General features: G+C 41.3%; 2 protein-coding genes across 8 annotated transcripts; both read left to right on the top strand.

Annotated features, from left to right (window-relative positions):
* The first annotated feature begins 911 nt into the window (after positions 1-911).
* LOC104415801 (uncharacterized MFS-type transporter YwfA-like) lies at positions 912-9,532 on the top strand. Of its 6 annotated transcripts, none has more exons than XM_018861495.2 (3): positions 912-1,329; positions 1,581-2,332; positions 2,550-2,703. In XM_018861495.2, the coding sequence occupies exons 1-3, from the start codon at positions 1,042-1,044 to the stop codon at positions 2,560-2,562; spliced, it is 1,053 nt and encodes a 350-aa protein (XP_018717040.2). In that variant the 5' UTR covers positions 912-1,041; the 3' UTR covers positions 2,563-2,703. The 6 variants fall into 6 exon arrangements, with proteins under 6 accessions (XP_018717040.2, XP_039156653.1, XP_010025474.2 ...); XM_039300719.1 differs by having other exon boundaries at positions 2,529-2,665; XM_010027172.3 differs by having other exon boundaries at positions 923-1,329; positions 2,536-3,446.
* A 3,540-nt stretch (positions 9,533-13,072) lies between these two features.
* Positions 13,073-16,212, top strand: LOC104415800 (uncharacterized MFS-type transporter YwfA). Of its 2 annotated transcripts, none has more exons than XM_018861492.2 (3): positions 13,073-13,528; positions 14,534-15,285; positions 15,476-15,661. In XM_018861492.2, exons 1-3 carry the CDS (start codon positions 13,085-13,087, stop codon positions 15,507-15,509), a joined length of 1,230 nt encoding a protein of 409 aa, XP_018717037.2. In that variant the 5' UTR covers positions 13,073-13,084; the 3' UTR covers positions 15,510-15,661. The 2 variants fall into 2 exon arrangements, with proteins under 2 accessions (XP_018717037.2, XP_018717036.2); XM_018861491.2 differs by having other exon boundaries at positions 13,116-13,528; positions 15,483-16,212.
* The last annotated feature ends 1,757 nt before the right edge of the window (positions 16,213-17,969 follow it).

The raw sequence follows: 17,969 nt of genomic DNA, 5'->3' as shown, positions 1-17,969 counted from the left end.
TCTATACATATATTCCTTGATTATGATTAAAAATATGATTAATTTGTGAAATGAAAGAGGTACATTTTTTATTCATGAAACATCACCGGTGACCACATTAGGATTCGATTGGATTTGGGTCAAAAAATTAATGACTGAAAATAAAATGAATATCCCAAAAATGGTTGGTCCAATATGACATAGGAATACAAGTTACGAGCTCAAAGGTGGGACTTTCTCTATCATCAATTATACGGCTCACTTTCTATTTTTGTCCATTTTATACCTCCATAGTTGATGTGATTATGTCCACAATTTTATGCATTACATGTAAGATTCAAATTTACATTATAGGTGTTAAAAAATTTTATTGGGTAATTATTATGAGTTGAATTTTTTTTTGATAGTTTACACCTTATGGATAGTCACTTTCAACAAGATTACAAATAAAGCCAATCCTCAAGAACCTTTAGTTGGGCATTAATGGTCTTCATTTGTGATCTCCCTTAAATGAAAAGTCAAATTGTACACCACGTGAGATCCGATTTGATTCCTATCAAAATCTTACCTTTTTTTATATAAAGTACATGCGTAGACGACACACATACAAATCTTCAAGAATCAAACTCTCAGAAAATTTCAGAAAGAATCAAATCTCGATCGCTAACTGAAAATCTGTTTCTAGAATAAGTACAAATTTTTAAGAAAGGACCTAAAAAAGAAGCCGCTCCTCGTCCGAAAATGGTTAACAATTCGTCGTCCTCCCCAAATTCCTTTCTCGCGCTGTATGGCAAAATTCGCGCCCCCGACGACAACTCCTTCGAACCATCCCACGATATCTCATCCGTACACGTGGAACGAACACCCTGATCCTACCGTCTTGGCCTCGCCCCACCTCAGCTGTAGGCCCCACACTAACTACGCCCCTCCCTCACCCAATCAGATCCTTGGCAGTCTCCCCTACAACACGCCGGTCAAACCAGTCACCTCCACAGATTTCTTCCACGGAAGGGCGCCGAGTCAAAGACCAACAAGGAGTTTCCGAATTTCCTCCGTTGGACGATGAAGCCGGAGACGGTGACGCTGGTGCTGGTGAACCTGGCGTCCATCATGGAGAGGGCCGACGAGTCTCTGCTCCCGGGCGTGTACAAGGAGGTCGGTGCCGCCCTGCACGCCGGCCCGACGGCCCTCGGGTTGCTGACGACGTGCCGAGCCGTCGTCCAGTCCGCTTGCTATCCGCTCGCCGCTTACCTCGCCTCCCGCCACAACCGTGCCCACATCATCGCCCTCGGCGCCTTCCTCTGGGCCGCCGCCACTTTCCTCGTCGCTATTTCCTCCACTTTCCTACAGGTACCCTCTCTCTCTCTCTCTCTCTCTCTCTCTCTCTCTCTCTCTCTCTCTCTCTCTATGTATATATATATATATCTTCGTGGGTAGGATTGAGTTTGGGGAGGGAGTGATTGGGTTGTGTTTAGTTTGATGGTTGAGTGGTTGGGTTGCTTTCCGTTTTCGTCGTTTTATATTTCGGTTGCTTGTTCAGTTGTTCTTGAATGACAAATGGGAAAGATGTGAATTTGGTCTGTTTCTGTTTTGTTTTCCAGGTAGCGATTTCTAGAGGCTTGAATGGGATCGGACTCGCGATAGTAATACCTGCAGTTCAGTCCCTTGTTGCAGACTCTACAGATGATAGCAACCGTGGGATGGCGTTTGGATGGCTGCAGCTCACGGGTAACATCGGCTCCATCATCGGATCGCTCTGTTCTGTTTTAATAGCCTCGACATCCTTCCTGGGAATCCCCGGTTGGAGAATTGCTTTTCACCTGGTCGCCATCGTGAGCGTCGTCGTCGGTGTTTTGGTGTGGCTTTTTGCTAACGATCCTCGACATTCTGAAGACAGAAACGTAGCGAAAGATCTGAATCCACAGAAGTCCTTCTGGTCAGAACTCAAAGAACTGGTTAAAGAAGCGAAATCGGTCATGAGGATCCCATCTTTTCAGATATTAGTGGCTCAGGGTGTGTCCGGGTCATTCCCGTGGTCAGCTCTTTCATTTGCTGCAATGTGGTTGGAACTGATTGGCTTCACTCACAATACAACAGCATTGCTCATGACAATCTTCATTATTGCCGCCTCACTTGGCGGTCTCTTCGGAGGCTGGATGGGGGATATTCTGGCCAAACGCTTGCCCAACTCAGGTAGAATAATTTTGTCGCAGATAAGTTCTGGTTTGGCGATTCCTTTAGCTGCAGTCTTGCTCCTGGCATTGCCTGATGACCCTTCCACAGCTTTCATGCACGGTCTGGTTCTGTTTATCATGGGTCTGATCATATCCTGGAATGGCCCAGCTACGAACAAGTAAGTGTAACTAGTATATCCTGCCACCTCTTCTTGTAGGTACTTGGTTTTTCAATATATTGCTTGTCCGAATAGACTATGTTTTCAATGGTGCTTCCCCTTGTAGCACTGCACTTACTGCAATTCTGTGTGCCAAATTAGCAGCTTTAGTTGCTAAAGTACTTCTCCAATTGATTTCTTGCAAATATAAACGCAGTGCATAGTCCAATATTTGCAGAGATAGTCCCTGAGGAATCCAGAACAAGCATCTATGCACTGGATCGCTCTTTTGAGTCCGTCATAGCATCATTCGCTCCCCCAATGGTAGGGAAACTGGCTAAGCATGTATTTGGGTATAAGCCAATTCCCAAGGGATCATCCCACTCTGCAGAGATAGAAACAGATAGGGAAAATGCTGCGTCGCTTGCAAAAGCCCTTTACACAGCTATCGGAATCCCAATGATGATCTGTTGCTTTATTTACTCTTTCCTCTACTGCACATACCCGAGAGACAGAGACCGTGCAAGAATGACTGCGCTGATTGAATCAGAAATGCAGCAGATGGAGGTCGATAGCCCTCACTCAGAAGAAAATCCTGATGACCTTGATAGTGTAAAGTTGACTGGCCGTTATGAGAAGGAGAGGAGCATGATCGACATCGATGATGGAATGGATGAAAGTATTGACTTGGATGACAACGACGAAAAATCCTTGCTTTCGAGGCAGCTAACCTTTGTGGATGTCAAAGAATAATGCAAACCTGCAAGTCCTGACTCTTCTCGGAATTATAAGATCAACCAACTTTAGAGCACTTGTCTCTGTAAAGCTGTTCATATGGGGATGCATGTCCGGGAGATGTGATCTTGACACTTCCACGAGAAAATATTGGCTGGAGATGTGATCTTGACTCTTGTAAAAAGAGAAAGTTAATGTAGGTGACTACCATGATAGCTATGTATTTCCTTTTCATTATGGTGTCATCTGTAATCCAATGGATATCAGGCTGTTTACATATTGAGTGCACTTAAATTGACTCGAACAGGGAGACAGGGAGATCATTCTATTTTGGATCGTCCTCTATGGTGTTTCGGTCTGTTCTGTCAACGTTGTTGCAATTTAATAACATTACCCTGTATTTGCCCTACTAGTAATCAGTTCTGTGGTGGGTCGGTTCTCATCCTAAAATAAGAAATTAGATCCGATAGGATTGGTTCCCAGTCAATGGAACTGGCGACGGACCTTGTCCACCCGGAAACCAACAGTGTTATTTTATTTTCTTTATGGTTTCTGCTTTGAGAAAATTGAAAAAATGAAATAAATTCACAAGGAACCAGGAACGTACTGCTTAGTCAATAATTTGTCGTTCAATTTTTTTCTTTTTAATGGTTTATGCTATAAAGAGATTAAAAATAATATGGGTTGTTTTTGCCGGTTCGGTCCGATTTGGTTGATATGGTTCCTCCCTAGGAACTAGGAGCCAAACCGATTACCCAGAACCAGCTAGTCTGGTTCAATCTCCAAATGGATTGGAACCAATGCACACTGTTAATTTTCCTAGTGAAGGTCAATGGTAGCGGCTGCGGCGATGGCGGCCCGACATGGCAATGTGAAGGCAACCCCTAATTTTCCTTTCAAAAGTACCATTTTGCATCTTGTGTTTCATGTTGGACACCAAATTGCATATTCGATCGCAAAACAACTTAGATTTATTCATACATAGCCTCGTTTTTTTTTCTTCAGATAACCTCTGTTCTAGTCCCTAGACTTCCAAAACAAACCCTAATTAAACGAGTCTAATCTAGGTACCCTAATTAAGCTTTCACCCCTCTTGCCAGCGATCGACCACTTCCGATCGCCATTCGCATCTTGGATACTACAGCCATCATTCAACCCTCTCCATCTTTAAGGCGAGGCCACCAACCTCCTCTAGGCCATGGGTAGCCCGTGACATTGATGACCTTGACCTTAGATCAAGGTCCCAACCTCTTCATGACCATAGACGACCTTGATCGAGGTCTAACATAGTAGGGCGCGTCTGTTATCTTCAATATTCCATCTCTCTTGCGTTTTAGGTAATTAGTGTATTGAAAAATAAATTATTTCCACAATAAGAATGGTAAGAAAAAGAGCAAACTCTTCCTGGTGGAATGAGCAAGGATGAAACCACTAAGAAGGGGGTGATCCTAAAGTTGGTGCACTTATTTGTACAAAAACATCAAACCTTTAAGCAAATGATATCATAAATCCATGGAACATAGCCTTATTCAGAGCCATCTAATTTTCTATTAAAATAGAATTGTTGATAATATTAAAGGATGTCTCTCATAGAATGTTAAGGGAAGAAGATGTATTCTCTCAATGAGATCGTCAAGCTGTCACCACATTCCATTATCCCTTAAAAAAAGGCATTTAAAAATCCCCAGCCAAATCGTCAAGCTGTCACAACATACCATTGTCCAAAAAAGGCATTTAAAAATCCATATGATAAAGCCCTAAGAGGTAATTGAATTTAAGATTCAATTTTCATAAAAAATATTTCACATTTTTTTTTTACGTTTAAACTAATTCTAAATTAGAATTAGCACTAAAATCTAGTAAACTACTCAAAATCAAAATTTAAAATGTTTTCCTTAATTTCTGAATTTTTTTATTTTTATTTCAAAATAGGGGACTCGAATTGAGTGACAAGACTCGGTCCATATGTAAATCTCACTTGGATCTTATGACGATTATGTAAAGATAAGCATCAGATCACGCTGAACTTGTTTTTCTAAAATAACATTATTTTCTTTTTGGTTCCTGGGACCACAAAAGTAGATATTTTCAAATTTTTATTCTTGTATCAAATCTTTTCCATGGCCATTGATCTATTTAGGGGAATAAAATTTTTTACCAATGTACACAAACAAATTTTTGTTCCTTTTTATTCCAAGAAACAAAAAAACTAGAACTGAAAAAAGGAGAAATGAAGATGTTACCAAATAAGCCCTAAATATCTTTATTTTACATTTTTTTTTTTTTTTTGGTTCAATTTGAACCTTTGATAAGCAAATAGAACTCCGAAAAATTTCAACCTTCTCAAAAAATAAATTATTGGGAATTCTTATGAAGCATAAATTCATGTTTTTTTATTTATGTTTTTGATTAATTCTTAGAAGGAGATTCTTTTATCAATGTTGGACAAAATATATACATAAATTCCTCGATTATGGTTAAAATCATGGTTAAAATCATGATTAGTTTGCAACATGAAAAAGGTAAAAAAATTTCAATAGTTCTTGATGACAACATTAGGACTCAATCAAATCTTGGTTAAAAGGTTTATAATTCAATTGATTGAAGATAAAATGTTTAGAATTGAATAATAACATGTTCAATCCCCAAAAAATTGGTTCGTCCGACATGATGTTAGAATACATGATACAAGCTCAAATGTGAGATTCACTCTATTATTGATATGCCTCACTTTATATTTTTGTCCTTTTCTTATACTAATATAGTTGTGTGTATGATGTGATTACTTCCACAATTTAATGCATTACATTTAAGATTTGAATTACATGCAATGGAGGGTGTTAAAAGTTGTGTTATGTAATTATAATGGGGCCGAATTTCTTGATAGTTTCAATCATTCCAGAAATTTGCTCTCAATAAGATTATAATGAAGCCAATCCTCACTAATCTTCTAGTTGGGCATCAATGGTCTTCATTTATGATCTACCTTAATTAAAAAGGTCAATTTGTTCTTTTTTAGTCAAATAGAAAGTCGGTTTATTCACCACGTGAGATGTAATACAATTCACAGTAGTCTTTCGCCCCCATTTTTAAAAGTAGATGTATCGACACTTATACAGATCCTTAACGATCAGATCATCGATGTCGGGTCTCAAAAGAATAAACCTCGATTGCTTGTTTGAAAATCTATTTTCGGGTCCCATAGATTTTAGGACAGAACCCAGAAAGAAGCAATGCGCCCTGATTGGGCGAGCATAATAGAAAGATATGCTTCTTGTCCGAAAATCGGCACGTTGTCCTTATCAATTTGCTTCCCCGCACCGAAAGGCAAAAATCCCCCAGCAACTCCTTCGACCCTTCCCACGATATCTCGTCCGCACATGCCGGACGCCCTCCGGATCGTACGGTCTTCGCCCCACGCTCGGCTGCAGCCCCCGCGATACGCCCTCCCGCAGCCAATCAATCCTCCACAGTCCCCACGAACACGCCAGTCAAACCGAAGAAGAAGTCTCCGATCTGCCTCACGTTCTCGGAACGGCGCAAGAACGCGCGAGCGATGAAGTCGGAGACGGTGACGCTGGTGCTGGTGAACCTGGCGTCCATCATGGAGAGGGCCGACGAGTCCCTGCTCCCGGGGGTGTACAAGGAGGTGGGCGCCGCCCTGCACGCCGATCCGACGGCCCTCGGGTCGTTGACCCTGTTCCGATCCATCGTCCAGTCCGCTTGCTATCCGCTCGCCGCTTACCTCGCGTCCCGCCACAACCGTGCCCACGTCATCGCCCTCGGCGCCTTCCTCTGGGCCGCCGCCACTTTCCTCGTCGCCATTTCCTCCACTTTTCTACAGGTCTCTCTCTCTCTCTCTCTCTCTCTCTCTCTCTCTCTCTTGGTGGGTGGGATTTAGTGTCGTGAGGGAGGGATTGGGTTGGGTTTAGTTTGATGGGTGGGTGGTTGGGTTGTTTTCTGTTTTCATCGTTTTATATTTCAGTTGCTCGTTCTTGTTGCTCGGTCTGGATTCTTGACCATCTGTTATTAGCAATCCCAACTGAAATGTGTCAATGCTTTTTATTATCTGTTATTGAGTGAGAATTTGTGATGTTTAAAGGAATTCCAATTTACCATTCGCTTTGAACTTGCCAAATGCAAATCCTCCCCTCCCCCACCCACAGATTCCCATCCCAAAAAAAAAAAAAAAAAAAAAAAACAAAACAAAATGCAAATGCATGTCCAAACCCACCCCCAAAAAAAAGAGTTTGAGACTTGAGCAAAGTTTACCTGTAACGAGCTCTGAAAAGAATTAGGAAGGAAGAGAAGATGTAAAAGCTTCTAGCATTCATTAGATACAATTAGGTTGCTAGAAGCGTGTTATATGAACCATGACTGCATACGAGGTCATCTGAAGGAAACTCTTTGACAGAGATTTAAATGAGTTGACGTAGATCTATTGTGTCCATGATATCGTTATATTTAGGAGGAAATGGCGGCAACTCAAACGCACAAAATTAAGTGGTTATCAAATCTGAAGTAAAGAAATAAATGACTATAGTTGTTAACTGCTTCCAAATCTTCACTTTCTGTGTTCAAATTGTTGCTAGCTGAAAGAAGGCCTGTTGTCTAAGAATTTGTGTATGCAATCATCATGTACCTTTTCCTTCTTAGTATCATCTCCCTTTTGTTTTCCAGGTAGCGATTTCAAGAGGCTTGAATGGGATCGGACTTGCAATAGTAATACCTGCAGTTCTGTCTCTTGTTGCAGACTCTACAGACGATAGCAACCGTGGGATGGCATTTGGATGGCTGCAGCTAACAGGCAACATCGGCTCCATCATCGGATCACTGTGTTCTGTTTTAATTGCCTCGACATCCTTCCTGGGAATCCCTGGTTGGAGAATTGCTTTTCACCTGGTCGCCATCGTAAGCGTTGTTGTTGGTATTTTGGTGTGGCTCTTTGCTATTGATCCTCGACATTCTGATGACAAAAATCAAGCTGAAGATCTGAATTCACATAAGTCCTTCTGGTCAGAGTTCAAAGACCTGGTTAAAGAAGCAAAATCTGTGATGAGGATCCCGTCTTTTCAGATAATAGTGGCTCAGGGCGTGTCTGGGTCATTCCCGTGGTCAGCTCTTTCCTTTACCGCAATGTGGTTGGAACTCATTGGCTTCACTCACAATACAACAGCATTCCTCACAACAGTCTTCATTATTGCTGGTTCACTTGGTGGTCTCTTCGGAGGCTATATGGGGGATATTCTTGCCAAACGCTTGCCCAACTCGGGTAGAATAATTCTGTCACAGATAAGTTCTGGTTCGGCGATTCCATTAGCTGCGGTCTTGCTCCTGGCATTGCCTGATGACCCTTCCACAGCCTTCATGCACGGTCTGGTTCTATTTATCATGGGTCTGATGATATCCTGGAATAACCCAGCTACGAACAAGTAAGTGTAACAAACAGATTCTATTACCTCTTCTTGCAGGAAATTGCTTTCTGATACATATTTTGTCCAAATAGACCATGTTTTCAATGGCGCTTCCCCTTGTAGTGCTGTACTTCTGCAATTCTGTGTGCCTAATCGGCAGCTTTAGTTGCTAAAATACTTGTCCAGTTGATTTCTTGCAAGTATAAAAGCAGCGCACAGTCCAATATTTGCAGAGATAGTCCCTGAGAAATCCAGAACAAGCATCTATGCACTGGATCGCTCTTTTGAGTCCGTCCTGGCATCATTCGCTCCCCCAGTGGTTGGGATTCTTGCTCAGCATGTATACGGGTATAAGCCAATTCCCAAGGGATCATCCAACTCTGTAGAGATAGAAACAGACAGGGAAAACGCTGCATCGCTTGCAAAAGCCCTTTACACAGCTATCGGAATCCCAATGACGATCTGTTGCCTTATTTACTCTTTTCTCTACTGCACGTACCCGAGAGATAGAGACCGTGCAAGAATGACTGCGCTGATTGAATCGGAAATGCAGCAGATGGAGGTCGATAGCCCTCACTCAGAAGAAAATCTGGACGGCCTTGATATGTCAAAGTCGAGCAGCAGTTATGAGAAGGAGAGGAGCGTGATTGACATTAATTACGGAATGGACGAAAGTATTGACTTGGATGACGACGAAGAAAAATCCTTGCTTTCGAGGCAGCTAACCTTTGCATACGTCAAAGAATAATGCAAACCTGCAATTCCTGACCTTTCTAGGAATCATCAAATCAACCAAACTTAGAGCACTCGTCTCTGTAAAAGCTTTTCATGTTGGAGGCATTTCTTCTCCAAGAGACAGTCAATGTAGGTGGCTACTATGATAACTATTTTTTTCCACTTCATTGTTGAGTCATCTCCAAGTCGATGGATTTCAAGCTGTTTATCTTTCAGATATCGAGTGCACTTAAATTGATTCCAACAGGGAGACCGGTTTATATTGGATCGTTGTGTATGGTGTTTTTGGTATGTTCTGTCAATGTTGTTGCAATTAAATAAATTACTCTGTATTTAACCTATGGGTAATCGGTTCTGGGATAAGTTGGTTCTCATCTTGAAATTGGAAACTTTATTAGATAGAGTCAATTCCAGTTTATGGAACTAGCAACCAACCCTGTCCACTGGGAGACCAGCGGTGTTATTTTCTTTTCTTTATGGTTTCTACTAAAAAAAAAAAAAAATAGACTCACAAGAAAGCAGGAACATAACTGCTTGGTCAATACTTTGTCTTTAATTTTTATTTTATTTTTTATGGTTTATGCTATGAAAAAGTAAAATAAAAATAATCTAAGCTGTTTCTAATGATTCGATCCGATCAAATCAATATAGTTCCTTCCTAGGAACTGGAAACTAGACCAATTCCAATGGGAGCGTCTCAGAACCGATTGATCCGATTTGATTTTCGGATTGAAGTATGATCAATGCACACTCTTAATTTGCCTTGCAAAGGCTGTGGCGGCGCCCAACAATGGCAATGCACGGGCAACCCCTAATTTTCCTTTCAAAAGTACCAATTTGCACCTTCTGTTTTCATGTTGAACACCAAATTACATCTCCCATTGTTACTTTCTTTGCAAATTAATTACCTCTGCTCATCTTTTAGAATACCCAAAATTCTAAAACAAACCCTAATTAGACAATCCTAATCCAGGTACCCTAATCAAGCTTTTGCTGCTCCTACCCATTGTCGACCACCTTCGACTGCCAGTCACGTCTTCGGTGCTACAACCATCCTCCACCCCACCCCATCTCTAGTGTGATTGTTGTCTCTCCATGCGAGGCCGCCAACCTCCTCCAGGCCATGCATAGCCTGCAACCGTAATGACCTTGACCTTAGATCAAGGTCACAGCCTCTTTGTGACCATAGACAACCTTGATCGAGGGCTATTATAATGCATTTGTTATCTCCAACATACCATTTCTCTTGTGTATAGGTAATTAGTGTGTTGAAAAATAACATATTTTCACAGGAAGAATGATTAGAAGAGTTCTCTAAAAGAATTCGTTAATAAAATCCATAAAATGTTAGGAAGTGTCGTATATCTGCCATCCATCTTATAGCGTTTGAAGAATTGAGGAATCCAAAAATGTAAAATGCCTTCGAGTTTTCGTTACTTGGGATGGTGAATCGACAGTTTGACTACATGGGAGTGTCCAGGGTCAAAAACAGAGGAGAGGCTAAGGGCCTCTTTGGTTACATTTTTATGTTTCCGTTTTCCTGTTCTTTTGTTTTTTGAAACAAAAAAAGAACAAAATTTAATTGTGTACATAAGTTCTTTTTCTATTTTCCAAAATAAACTATTTGTTAGAGAATAGATTCAAAATAAAAAAAAGTAAAAAAATATATACTTTTTAAAGAGAAACAAGGTTATTTTAGAAAAAAAACAAGCTCAGTGTAACCTAGTAGTCTTTACATGATTAACACAAGGATCTAGGTGAGACTTGGTCTTAGAGTCCCCATTTTTCAGAATCTTTTTTTTTCTAATAAATTTAGGAAAAAAATTAGAAATTAGATTTTTGAGAAGTTTTTTTAGATTTTAGTGTTAATTCAGTTTAGAATAAGTTTAGTATAAAAAAATGTAAAAATCTTTTGATGAAAATTAGATTCAAAATTGACAAAGCATTTAGGGCTTTCATATATGGATTTTTTAATGTAGTTTTCTTTTAAAGATGATGCGACGTCTTGACAAAGACTTATGTCACGGGCCGATCGATTGGGATCGTGACCGCGTGGCAACTCAGGCTCTTTTGGATCGCCTAAGCCAAGCCTTGCTCGATCAATCGCACACTCGCTCGCACACCCGGATTGTAGAGAGAGAAAGTTTCTAGAGAGAGAAGCTCTAGAAAAAAGAAACTTTGTATTATTGAAAGGATTTGATGAATACAAATGAGGAGGATGACACCATTTCTTATACTAGAGGTTCTCTCACTACATCCATTGATCTAGAATTAATCAAGCGGATGAGATCGTACCGCCATATCTACCGACACTAATGATGGCTACCAACTACCCACATTAATGGTTAGAGACTTCTAGAATTTGTCGTAATGATGGTATCGTCCGCCTTTGGAAAGTTTTGGAAGAAGACTTGTCAGGAATCCTAGCGATCGCAGGAGGTCCTTTGCAGCAAGGCACGGCCTTTAACTCCGGAAACCTTTTGGCCGTGACACTTGGGCTGAGAGAAGATCGTCTTCTTCCTTTAAGATTCTAGTGGAGACATCCTTTCAGATCATCTGCAATTCTATTTTAATAGAAAATTATATGGCTCTAAAGAAGTTTTTTTGCATTACCATTTGTCTTACGTTCATTGCAGTTGAATCAACCCGTGCTCCATGGATTTTCGATGTCATTTGTTTGGAGTTTGTGTAAAGAAGTGCACCAACTTTAGAATCACCTCCATCCTCAGTTGTTTTATCCTAACAATTTCACGAGGCAACGTTTGCTAGTTTTCTTGCATCTAAAAAAACTCAAAATGTCTATGCACCTATTTATTGTAATGCCTAGATATTTACTAGTCAATCTCTCATGTCATGAGTGACAAATCACTAGGACTCTCCGTTGCCATTTTCAACCATTCATCTTTGATTAACTGTTACATTGGATTTTCTAAGGCCATTTTAGAATATCTTGATCAATTAAATCTCACAAAAGTCTAGTTTTATCTAAACAACAATCGTTGAGTTTCCACTGATATTTTTATAAAATGAAAAAAAAATTGGGAATAGAAGCTTTTATGGACGTATCAAACACATTTCTATTTTTTTTATTCCGAGAATAAAATTTTTTATAGTTATTAAACGCGTTTTTTTTGCTCAAAATTTGTTTAAGGAATAAAAATAGAAAAAAAAACTATTTATGAATAGAAATTATTCTAAAAAATAGAAATATCATCATACACACCATAAGTATCTCTTATTTACAATCTTTTGTTCAATTTAAACCTTTTAATGAGCAAATAGCACTCTAAAAAAATTTCCAACTTCTTAAAAAATAAAATTTTGGAATTCTTATGAAGTAGAACACACACACACACACACACACACACATATATACCTTAATTATGATTAAAAATCATGATTAGTTTGTAGAACGAAAAAGGTAAATTTTTGTTCACGAAACGTTGCTGATGACAACATTAGAACGGAATTGAATCTAGGTTAAAATATTTATGACTCAATTAACTAAAAATAAAATGTTTAAAATTCAATTGACCAATACATAATATATTTAACAGAAAAAAAACACTATTCGTCCAACGAGATACCTAAGCGAGATTCCTATGAATTTGCCTCACTTTCTATTTTTGCCCTTGTTTATACCTCTATAGTTGTGTGTCCTGGAAAGAAGCAACGCGTTTTTGATTGGGCGAGCAAATTAGAAACAGAAGCTTCTTGTCCGAAAATGGTGGACAAGTCGTCCTCCTCAATTTCTTTCCTCGCACCAAAAGGCGAAATTCCCGCAACAACTGCTTCGACCCATCTCACGATATCTCGTCCGTACAAACGGGACACCCTCCAGATCGTACGGTCTTCGGCCCACGCTCCGCTCGGCTGAGGCCCCCACGCTATGCCCTCCCGCGGCCAATCAAATCCTCCACCGACTACAGTCCCCACCAACACGCCAGTCAAGTCAAACAAAGAAATTTCTTCCCTCGAAGGCGCAGTGACGGAGAAGAAGTCTCCGATCTTCCTCCGTTCTTGGAACGGCGCGCAAGAAGGCGCGATGAAGTCGGAGACGGTGACGCTGGTGCTGGTGAATCTGGCGTCCATCATGGAGAGGGCCGACGAGTCCCTGCTCCCGGGGGTGTACAAGGAGGTGGGCGCCGCCCTGCACGCCGATCCGACGGGCCTCGGGTCGTTGACCCTGTTCCGATCCATTGTCCAGTCCGCTTGCTATCCGCTCGCCGCTTACCTCGCGTCCCGCCACAACCGTGCCCACGTCATCGCCCTCGGCGCCTTCCTCTGGGCCGCCGCCACTTTCCTCGTCGCCATTTCCTCCACTTTCCTGCAGGTCTTCTCTCTCTCTCTCTCTTCATGGGTGGGATTTAGTTTGGCGAAGGAGTGACTGGGTTGGGTTTAGTTTGGTGGGTGAGTGGTTGGGTTGTTTTCTGTTTTCATCTTTTTGTATTTCAGTTGCTTGTTCTTCAATGACAGTTGGGAGCAGACGTGGATTTGGTCTAGTTCTTTTGGTTATTGAGATCTTTTTGGAGATCTAGTAACAGGGTATTGAAATTTGAAGTTTGGTATAGTATAATGGTTGAGCAATAGAAGCATTTTACTTCTTGTTCTGTGTTCTAGAGACCCGGCGGTTATGATGTAATTACGCAGCTTGCGGCACAGTTGTTTGCCCTTTGAATTTTATCGGCATGATGGAACTGAACCGATCTGGGCAGCCTGTGGAGTGATGCTGCTGCTCGGTCCAGGATTCTTGACCATCTGTTATTGGGAATCTCGACTTAATTGTGGCAGTGCTTTATATTGTCCGTTATTGAATGAGACTTTGTGATATTTAAGGGAATTCCGAATTTACCATTTGCTTTGAACTTGCTAAATGCAAACACTCTCCCCCCCAATGCGTATGCATGTAGAGTTTGGGACTTGAGCAAAGTTTACCTGTAACAAACTCTGAAAAGAATCAGGAAGGAAGAGGAGATGGAAGAGCTTCCATCATTCGCTGGATTCAATTAGGTTACAAGAAGCGTGTTGTATGAACCGTGACTACACACAAGAAGTTCATCTGAAGGAAATTCTTCAACAGAGATTCAAATGAGTTGGTGTAGACCTATTGTGTCAATGATATTGTTGTATGTAGGAGGAAATGGCAGCGACTCAAACGCACAAAATCAAGTGGTTATCAAATCTGAAGTAAAGAAATAAATGACTATATTTCTCAACTGCTTCCAAATCTTTGCTTTCTGTGTTCAGATTGTCGCTATCTGAAAGAAGGCCTGTTGTCTAAGAACTTGTGTATGCAATCATGATGTACCTTTTCCTTCATCTCCCTTTTGTTTTCCAGGTAGCAATTTCAAGAGGCTTGAATGGGATCGGACTTGCAATAGTAATACCTGCAGTTCAGTCTCTTGTTGCAGACTCTACAGATGATAGCAACCGTGGGATGGCGTTTGGATGGCTGCAGCTAACGGGCAACATCGGCTCCATCATCGGATCGCTGTGTTCTGTTTTAATAGCCTCAACATCCTTCCTGGGAATCCCCGGTTGGAGAATTGCTTTTCACCTTGTCGCCATAGTAAGCATTATCGTCGGTATTTTGGTGTGGCTCTTTGCTAACGATCCTCGAAATTCTGATGAAAAAAATCGAGCAAAAGATCTGAATTCACGTAAGTCCTTCTGGTCAGAACTCAAAGACCTGGTTAAAGAAGCGAAATCAGTGATGAAGATCCCATCTTTTCAAATTATAGTGGCTCAGGGCGTGTCCGGGTCATTCCCGTGGTCAGCTCTTTCATTTACTGCAATGTGGTTGGAACTCATTGGCTTCACTCACAATACGACAGCATTCCTCATGACAATCTTCATTATTGCTGGTTCACTTGGTGGTCTCTTCGGAGGCTACATGGGGGATATTCTTGCCAAACGGTTGCCCAACTCGGGTAGAATAATCCTGTCACAGATAAGTTCGGGTTCGGCGATTCCATTAGCTGCGGTTTTGCTCCTGGCATTGCCTGATGACCCTTCCACAGCCTTCCTGCATGGTCTGGTTCTGTTTATCATGGGTCTGATCATATCCTGGAATGCCCCAGCTACAAACAAGTAAGTGTAACAAGTAGATCCTATTACCTCTTCTTGTAGGAACTTGCTTTTTGGATGCATTGCTTGTCCAAATATGTTTTCAATGGTGCTTCTCCTTGTACCGCTGTACTCCTGCAATTCTGCATGCCAAAATAGCAGCTTTAGTTGCTAAAATACTTGTCCAATTGATTTCTTGCAAATATAAACGCAGTGCACAGTCCAATATTTGCAGAGATAGTCCCTGAGAAATCCAGAACAAGCATCTATGCACTGGATCGCTCTTTTGAGTCCGTCCTGGCATCATTCGCTCCCCCAGTGGTTGGGATTCTTGCTCAGCATGTATATGGGTATAAGCCAATTCCCAAGGGATCATCCAACTCTGTAGAGATAGAAACAGATAGGGAAAACGCTGCATCGCTTGCAAAAGCCCTTTACACAGCTATCGGAATCCCAATGGTGATCTGTTGCCTTATTTACTCTTTTCTCTACTGCACGTACCCGAGAGATAGAGACCGTGCAAGAATGACTGCGCTGATTGAATCAGAAATGCAGCAGATGGAGGTCGATAGCCCTCACTCAGAAGAAAATCTGGACGGCCTCGATATGTTAAAGTCGAATGGCAGTTATGAGAAGGAGAGGAGTGTGATTGACATCAATTACGGAATGGACGAAAGTATCAACTTGGATGATAACGACGAAAAATCCTTGCTTTCGAGGCAGCTAACATTTGCGGACGTCGAAGAATAATGCAAACTTGCAATTCCTGACTCTTCAAGGAATCATCAAATCAACCATCTTTAAGAGCACTTTTCTTTGTAAAAGCTTTTCATATGGGAGGCATTTCTTGTACAAGAAATAGTTAATGAAAGTGACTACTATGGTAACTATTTTTCCACTTCATTTTCGTGTCATCTCCTGGTCAATGGATTTCAGGCTGTTTATCTTTCAGATATCGAGTGCACCTAAATTGGCTGGAATAGGGAGACAGGTTTATTTTGGATGGTTGCGTATGGAGTTTCGGTTTGTTCTGTCGATGTTGTTGCAATTGAATAACATTGCATTATGGGCAATCGAGAATTGGACTAGATAGGGTCAATTCCCAATATGCAGAACCGGCAACAGATGGTGTTCTCTCTCTCTTTTTTTAATTGTTTCTACTATAAAAAAAATTGAAAAAATGAAATAGACTCATGAGGAGCTAGAAACATACCGCTTTGTCAGTACTCTATCTTCAAAATTTTTTTTTTTTTTCAGTTTATGCTAAAAAAAAAAAAAAAAAACTGTGTTGTTTCTATCGATCCAGTTGATTCCTTCTCAAAGATTGGGAATTAGATTGATTCTTGTGAGAACCATCCACAATTGGCAGGTTTGGTCCAGTTTGTAGGGGAGACCGGGACTAGCCCCTAAGGACATATTTGATAACGTTTCTATTAAAAAATTGTTCAAGGGAATAGAAATAGAAAAAATTAATTCTGTTCCAGGAAACAATTTTTGAACAGAAGAATGTGTTTAGAATCGCATAAAATTTCTATTCCTGAAATAAAAAAAAGAACGAAGCACGTTTGGTGAACTTGTATAAATTTTTTTTGTTTCTTTTAATTTTTTAATATTTTTATTTTATTTTTCCTTTTTTATTTTTCTTTTTGGCTGGTTGTCGGCCTCGGCCATGGCCAACAAAGGCCGGTGGCCTCACCCAACCACGACGAGCTCGCCGGTCCTCGCCGAGGCCGAGCTCACCGTGGTGGGCGAGGCTCGGCCTCGCCTTGGCCGGGTGAGCTTGAGCTCGCCCGGATCCGGTGAGGCCGAGCTTGCCCAGCCCACCGGATGAGGCTTGGCCTCGCCGGGCCATCGCCAAGTCGGCGTAAGTAATTTGTAACTTTCTCAATTTTAGTCATCGTCTAGCCAACATCGGATGTCTTATGTGTTATGGTTGATGTTGACGATTAGCGCTAACATTAGGGGAGTGCATGGTCCGGGTGAGCGATTCCCGACCTAGAACTGGGAACCACCCGTTAAAAAATGGTTTAAAAAAATTGGAACTGGGAACCATTCGCTAGTTGCATGGATCCACCTAGGAATTGGACCGCCGGTCCGGTCCGTTTCCCGGGTGGATCCATAGAACCGATCCAACCTTCTTGATAAAAATGGCATAAGTCGAAAGGGATAAATGTCTGCTTGCACTATAATTGGGCAAAGTACAACCCAAGTACCAAAACTTGGAACGAATGGATACTTAAGTGCCAAAACTTGGCACGAAGGGACACTTAAGTGCCAAAAGTTAGGAAAGTAACACTTAACTGCCATTTTTTAAAAAAGTGGGACACTTAAGTGCTACCTTCGGCGAATCTTGCTGGAAATCCTACATGATAATATTTTATTATTTTTGCTCCCTTAGGTGGCTCGCCGAGAGCCGACTTAACGAACAAAGCCAAAAATGATATCTTTTTTAAGTGGATTGAAATATTAATATAAAATTAATTTAATTTAATTATAAAAATATATTGTTATTTTAATAAAATAATACAAAAAAAAGTGGGTAAAGGAGGCGGCCGAGGGCTGACCCCGCCGTCGCCGCCTCCCTATCGTCGCTAGGAAGGGCCAACGACGGTGGGGAGGCGGCGAGGGCCGCGACCCTCGCCCCAAATCTCAGCAAGGGCTCGCGGCCCTTGCCGCTGGGGTTGGCCGGAGGTTGGCGACCCGGCCAA

The sequence above is a fragment of the Eucalyptus grandis genome, chromosome 8, assembly GCF_016545825.1.
Source record: "Eucalyptus grandis isolate ANBG69807.140 chromosome 8, ASM1654582v1, whole genome shotgun sequence".
Classification (NCBI taxonomy): domain Eukaryota; kingdom Viridiplantae; phylum Streptophyta; class Magnoliopsida; order Myrtales; family Myrtaceae; genus Eucalyptus; species Eucalyptus grandis.
This window is presented reverse-complemented; position numbering and strand designations above follow the sequence as displayed.

Bases quoted from the DNA above. Each gene is read 5' to 3' on its own strand.
- LOC104415801 (XM_018861488.2), top strand. From the start codon at position 6,314: ATGCTTCTTGTCCGAAAATCGGCACGTTGTCCTTATCAATTTGCTTCC. The intron at 6,891-7,799 runs GTCTCTCTCTCT...CTCTTGTTGCAG, and splicing joins TTTCCTCCACTTTTCTACAG to ACTCTACAGACGATAGCAAC. The intron at 8,479-8,679 runs GTAAGTGTAACA...AGCAGCGCACAG, and splicing joins AATAACCCAGCTACGAACAA to TCCAATATTTGCAGAGATAG.
- LOC104415800 (XM_018861491.2), top strand. From the start codon at position 13,241: ATGAAGTCGGAGACGGTGACGCTGGTGCTGGTGAATCTGGCGTCCATC. The intron at 13,529-14,533 runs GTCTTCTCTCTC...TTTGTTTTCCAG, and splicing joins TTTCCTCCACTTTCCTGCAG to GTAGCAATTTCAAGAGGCTT. The intron at 15,286-15,482 runs GTAAGTGTAACA...CGCAGTGCACAG, and splicing joins AATGCCCCAGCTACAAACAA to TCCAATATTTGCAGAGATAG.